General features: G+C 41.3%; 1 protein-coding gene across 1 annotated transcript; it reads right to left on the bottom strand.

The window, feature by feature from the left end:
* Positions 1–4,519: 4,519 nt before the first annotated feature.
* On the bottom strand, positions 4,520–6,381 carry LOC138881360 (uncharacterized). The gene is made up of 2 exons (XM_070161584.1): positions 5,691–6,381; positions 4,520–5,391 (listed from the first exon to the last, which is right to left on the bottom strand). The coding sequence occupies exons 1-2, from the start codon at positions 6,379–6,381 to the stop codon at positions 4,520–4,522; spliced, it is 1,563 nt and encodes a 520-aa protein (XP_070017685.1).
* Positions 6,382–6,844: the final 463 nt, after the last annotated feature.

Here is a 6,844-nt window from a genome sequence, read left to right as displayed (position 1 = left end):
TATGCCGTGTGGTATGCCTACAACGCGTCATCTAGCTTCCTTGACCAGTCGGTCCTGTTTGCATTTATAGTCTTTGCTAGAATATTCTTTATCTCCCGGTTAGAAACTTCAACTTGGCCACTTGATTGGGGATGATAAGGTGTGGCCACCTTATGCTTGATGTCATATTTCTCTAGTAGCCCCGTGAAAGCCTTGTTACAGATGTGAGACCCACCATCACTAAGAATGGCTCTAGGAGTGCCAAACCGCATGAATATGTTTTTCTTTAAGAATGTGGTCACACTCCTTGCCTCATTGTTTGGTAAGGCAATTGCTTCAACCCATTTGGACACATAGTCCACAACCACCAAGATATATTTCATACCACAAGAGCTTAAAAAGGGGCCCATAAAATTAATTCCCCATACATCAAAGATCTCTATCTCCATCACAAAGTGCATTGGCATTTCATGCCTCTTGGAGATTGATCCTTGCCTTTGACATTAGTCGCAAGCCTTGACCATTTGATTGGCATCATGATAAATCGACGGCCAATAATAACCATATTCAAGCACCTTTGTTGTCGTTCGATTGCCTCCATGATGACCCCCGACCGGTGAGTCGTGGCATGCCTTTAGATGGCATAATATCCTCTTCTGGAACATACCTTCTGATGATGTTATCAGCACAAACACGGAACAAGAATGGTTCTTCCCAATAGTATTGCGGGCAATCTCTCAAAAACTTCTTCTTCTGATAAGCTTCCAATCCATCCGGAATAAGGTTGCTAACCAAGTAATTAGCAATATCGGCGTACCAAGGAGCAAAAGTGTTAGATAATGCCAATATGTGTTCATTCGGGAAAGCATCGTTGATTTCAAGATCTTCCTTTGGGATAGGGGGGCAGGGTATGATAGGAAAGTTTATATATGGGATGGGTGGATTGATCTCAGCCGTTGTGCTGATGATCAATGGTTGTGATCTATCTACTAAAGGGAAACGGTGTCGTTTCAAGTGCACGGGGCTGGGTTGGACCAAGGTTGAACGGGTCGGATCTATACGTGGGTACGGGGGATGTGATCTTGGCCGTTGATCATTCTGAGATCAACGGCCCAGATCAGACCAGATCAAAACTACGTCGTTTGGACGCCCCTGAGGTCAGCTGGTCTGGACCGGGCCCAACACACATTTTGGGATCGATTGGGCCTCAGATTTTAAATGGGAAACAGGCCCAAACTTGATTTCAGGCCAATTTTGCACTCTTTTTCTTTTATTTTTAATTTTAAAACAAAAACCTATTTAAACAAAATTAAACCCCATTAATTAAACACTTAATACAATTATTACACACATATCAAAGCTATAAAAAAAATAGGTAAAATCACCAAGGCGACAAATAGGACAAAACACGCATATTTCGTGATTTTCCTTTTAATAACCGGACTATGATTCAACTACACATGACACACATTTTTTGTATTTTTGTTTGATAAATAAATAAAATAAAATAAAAAAAATAAAAAAATGGACAAAATTACCAATAACTAACGAAATGCCACGTAGAAAATCCAAAAAAAATTGTACAGCAAGACTATTTGCTATTATTTTTATTTCTTTTGGAGTGATTGTTGCGTAAAACAAAAATCACGTGCTCACAGTGTTAACCTCAAATTTGCAGTTTCAGCCCAGTCCAAGTTCAACCTTTTGAAAGACCACATGGCTTTGTGCTCCAGTTCTATGGGTAGATGACAAGCCTTGCCGAAACTAACCGATATGGAGAAGTGCCGATAGGGGTTTTGTATGCCGTGTGGTATGCCTACAACGCGTCATCTAGCTTCCTTGACCAGTCGGTCCTGTTTGCATTTATAGTCTTTGCTAGAATATTCTTTATCTCCCGGTTAGAAACTTCAACTTGGCCACTTGATTGGGGATGATAAGGTGTGGCCACCTTATGCTTGATGTCATATTTCTCTAGTAGCCCCGTGAAAGCCTTGTTACAGATGTGAGACCCACCATCACTAAGAATGGCTCTAGGAGTGCCAAACCGCATGAATATGTTTTTCTTTAAGAATGTGGTCACACTCCTTGCCTCATTGTTTGGTAAGGCAATTGCTTCAACCCATTTGGACACATAGTCCACAACCACCAAGATATATTTCATACCACAAGAGCTTAAAAAGGGGCCCATAAAATTAATTCCCCATACATCAAAGATCTCTATCTCCATCACAAAGTGCATTGGCATTTCATGCCTCTTGGAGATTGATCCTTGCCTTTGACATTAGTCGCAAGCCTTGACCATTTGATTGGCATCATGATAAATCGACGGCCAATAATAACCACATTCAAGCACCTTTGTTGTCGTTCGATTGCCTCCATGATGACCCCCGACCGGTGAGTCGTGGCATGCCTTTAGATGGCATAATATCCTCTTCTGGAACATACCTTCTGATGATGTTATCAGCACAAACACGGAACAAGAATGGTTCTTCCCAATAGTATTGCGGGCAATCTCTCAAAAACTTCTTCTTCTGATAAGCTTCCAATCCATCTGGAATAAGGTTGCTAACCAAGTAATTAGCAATATCGGCGTACCAAGGAGCAAAAGTGTTAGATAATGCCAATATGTGTTCATTCGGGAAAGCATCGTTGATTTCAAGATCTTCCTTTGGTCTCCCTGCCTCTTCAAGCCTTGATAAATGATTCGCCACTTGATTTCCCATCCCTTTTCGATCTTTGACTTCGAAGTCAAATTCTTGCAACAACAGGACCCACCGAATCAATAGTGAAGAACAACATGGTCTGTGTACACTATCACCTTGGATCCCAACAAATAAGCCCGGAATTTCTCAAAGGCATAGACAATGGCAAGAAGTTCTTGCTCAGTCACCGTATAGTTCATTTGCGTGCCATTGAGTGTCTTGCTTGCATAATAGACTGGGTGAAGAACCTTGTTGTGACGTTGGCCAAGCACTGCCCCAATAGCTACACCACTGGCGTCATACATGAGTTCAAATGGAAGGGACCAATCGAGTACGACAATAATGGGTGCCGTGGTGAGCTTTTGTTTCAATTCCTCAAATGCTTTGAGGCACTTATCGTCAAACACAAATTTTGCATCTTTCTCAAGGAGTTTGCACATGGGATTTGCAATTTTAGAAAAGTCCTTGATGAAACGCCTATAAAAGCCGGCATGCCCCAAAAAACTTGGGACACCTTTAACTGAAGTAGGTGGAGGAAGCTTGTAAGTAATCTCGATCTTTGCCCGGTCAACCTCTATGCCATGTTTTGAAATTTTATGCCCCAAGACGATGCCTTAATCCACCATGAAGTGGCATTTCTCCCAGTTAAGCACAAGGTTGGTCACCTCACATCTCTTGAGCACTTGTCTAAGATTGTTAAGATAATGCTCAAAAGATTCACCTACCACCGAAAAGTCGTCCATGAAAACCTCTAGAAAATCCACCACCATGTCTGAGAAGATGGACATCATGTATCTTTGAAAGGTAGCCGGAGCGTTGCACAAACCAAACGGCATCCGGCTAAAGGCAAAAGTTTCATAAGGGCAAGTGAATGTTATCTTATCTTGGTCCTCCAATGCTATGTTGATTTGGTTTTAACCGGAATACCCATCAAGAAAGCAATAGAATGACCTTCTCGCTAGCCGATCAAGCATTTAATCAATAAAAGGCATAGGGAAATGGTCTTTGCATGTGGCACTGTTGAGCTTCCGATAATCCATACACACCCTCCATCCGGTCACCGTTCTTGTTGGGATGAGCTCATTTTTATCATTTTCAATCACGGTCATGCCTCCCTTTTTCGGCACACATTGCACTGGGCTCACCCAAGAACTATTGACAATGGGGTAGACTACCCCGATATCCAACCACTTGATGATTTCTTTCTTTACCACTTCCTGCATGATCGGGTTCAACCTTCGTTGATGCTCCACACTTAGTTTACTCTCATTCTCCAATTAGATCTTGTGTTCGTAAATTCCAGCGGGAATCCCTCGGATGTCCGCAATTTTCCACCCAATAGCTTGCCTATGCTCCTTTAAGACATCCAACAATTGTTCTACCTGCACATCATTCAACAAAGAAGAAACGATTACCGGTAGAGTATCATTTATGCCAAGAAATTTATACCTCAAGTGAGGTGGAAGTGGTTTGAGCTCTAGTTGTGGTGGCTCAATAATAGAAGGCTTTGCGGGAGGAGTGTCTCTATTCTCCAAGTTGAGAGAGAGCTTCTTTGGAGCATAAGTGTAGGACCCAAGCCCTTCCAATGCATTGACCGATTCCATATACCCCTCCATATCTTCACCATCGAAGTTTACCAAAATAACCGCCAACGCCTCACTTAGGCATTGTTCTTCCATCTTCATTTCAACCGCATCTTCCACTTCATCAACAACATCAATTACCGAGATGCTTTTATATTCATGTGGTAGTTTCATACCCTTGCATTCTTGGAATGTAACCTCTTCATCATTCACACGAAATTTGATCTCATTCCGTTCCGAATCCATTAATGCTCTTCATGTGGCAAGGAATGGTCTCCCCAAGATTATAGAGATCTCTTTTTCAATTTCACAATAAAGGATTATGAAATCGGCGGGTAAATGAAACTTTCCCACTTTTACAAGCACATCATAGACAATTCTCGTCGGTCTCTTTATGGAACGATCGGCCATTTGCAATATCATACTTATGAGCCTTGGCATACCTAATCCCGCTTTCTTGTAAATGGCAAGAGGCATTAAGTTGATTCTAGCCCCATTATCATAATGGGCTCTGGTAAAATCACACTCCCTAATAGTGCATGGAATAGTGAAAGCTCCTAGGTCTTCTTTCTTTTGAACAGTGGTTGTTGCAATGATGGAACTAACCTGGTGAGTCATATTCACTACTTCATTCTTGGTGGTTCTCTTCTTGGTGATCAAGTCTTTCAAATATTTAGCAAAACCCGACATCTCTTGAAATGCTTCCAGAAATGGAATGTTTATCGATAACTGCTTGAGAATGTCATAGAACTTTTCAAGTTTGCTATCATCAATATTCCTTGAAAGTCTTTGAGTAAAAGGGGGAAGAGGTCTAGGAATAGGTGGTAGAGCTTTTGGTGTCTTTTTTACCTTTTCTTTTACCTCTTCCCGATTCACTTCTTTAACTTTCAACTCTTCTGGAACCTTATCAACTTCAACAACACTTGGCTCTTCAACCTTAACCTCTTGTTCTGACTTATCTACTTCAACCACTTGTTCACTCTCTCCTTGTAGTACCTTCCCACTTCGAGTAACAATTGCCATGATATGAGAAGTTGGACCACTCTCACTACCCTTTGGGTTCGCAATTGAGTCACTAAGAAGTGTTCCCTTTTGCTTTGGATTGTGTTCCCTAGTGTCATTTGCATCTCCAATATTTGAATGGATGCAGTATAAGAACCAACAAGCTCGGTCATATTCCTCATAGAAGTGTCGGACCTCTCTTGATTTTGCAATACCCGTTCAAGCATGCTTTCCAACTTGGAATCACTTGAGGAACCTTGATTTGAATATTGACCCTTTGGAGGAACATAAGGGTTTGAACTCCGATTTGAGAAGTTGTTGTTGTTATTTTAATTTCCTTGATTTGATCCACCTTGGTCATTTCGCCATTGTTGGTTTCCTTGCCCTTGCGGGTTAGGCCTCCATTGATTTTGTTGTCCTTGACCTTGGTATTGTTGCCTTTGATAGCCTCCTTGAGCGTTGTTGACATAGTTTGCTTCCTCATAATCTTCACTTGATGATGGTTGCACATCTTCCACCACATTTACCTTCTTCGTTTGACTTTCAATGAATATTTTTGTCAACACATTGACATTGGTGGCAAGCCCTGCAATTACTTGATCTCTTTCTTGATTCTCCTTAATCATGGTGGTCAAGGAGGGAGAACCATATGCAATTCCACCTGTGGTGTCCTCTGAGTGCCAAGCTTGATTATGGTTTGCCATTTTGTCGAGTATTTGTGTGATCCTTGCGAATGTCTTATCCATAAAAGATCCATCAGCTACATTCTTGGCTATAGATTGGTTCATAGGATCTAAACCCATGTGGAATTTCTCCAACAAGATAGAATCTGAAAAACCATGGTTGGGAGACCTCACCAAATATAACTTGAATCGATCCCATGCCTCATGTAGATATTCTCCCGGTACTTGCTTGAAAAAGAAAATTTTATCCCGGAGCTCAGATTTCTTACTTTGCGGGAACCATTTAGCTAAGAGTGCTCGGACAAGTTCAGGACAAGAATGAATGGAATTTGGTGGCATATTTTGAAGCCATTTCCTTGTGTCCCTAGCTAGTGAGTACTTGAACACCCTCAACCTTAGGGCATCATCTGAGACATTGTTATACTTATGCATCGCACACATACCCAAGAAGTTTCTAAGATGTTGTATCGGATCATCATTAGTAGAATTCATGAAAAACCCCTCTACTTTGAGCATTAGGATTAAACCATGTTCCACCTAGAAAGTTGCAGCACCAACAACCGGAGGTACAATAGCATTTGTATCCTCAATGTACTCATCTATGTCCGCAAAAAGATTTTCTTCTATTTCTTCCTCATATTCGGCATTGTCTTCCTATCAACACCAAGCAAAGCAAACAAAGTGTGATGGAATAGAATAAGACGTAAAGTAAAGCACACACTAATTAGTAATTTCAAAACCGTATTCCCCGGCAACGACGCCAAAATTTGATACGCTCAAATTACACTTTAATTAAATAGTGTAAGGTGATCGGTGTCAAATATAATTACCCAACAAGGTTGGGGTCGAATCCCACAGGGAATAGGCGTGAAAAGGTTACTCGAGTAGTGTGCTA

Source organism: Nicotiana sylvestris, chromosome 11 (genome assembly GCF_000393655.2).
Source record: "Nicotiana sylvestris chromosome 11, ASM39365v2, whole genome shotgun sequence".
Lineage (NCBI taxonomy): Eukaryota > Viridiplantae > Streptophyta > Magnoliopsida > Solanales > Solanaceae > Nicotiana > Nicotiana sylvestris.
This window is presented reverse-complemented; position numbering and strand designations above follow the sequence as displayed.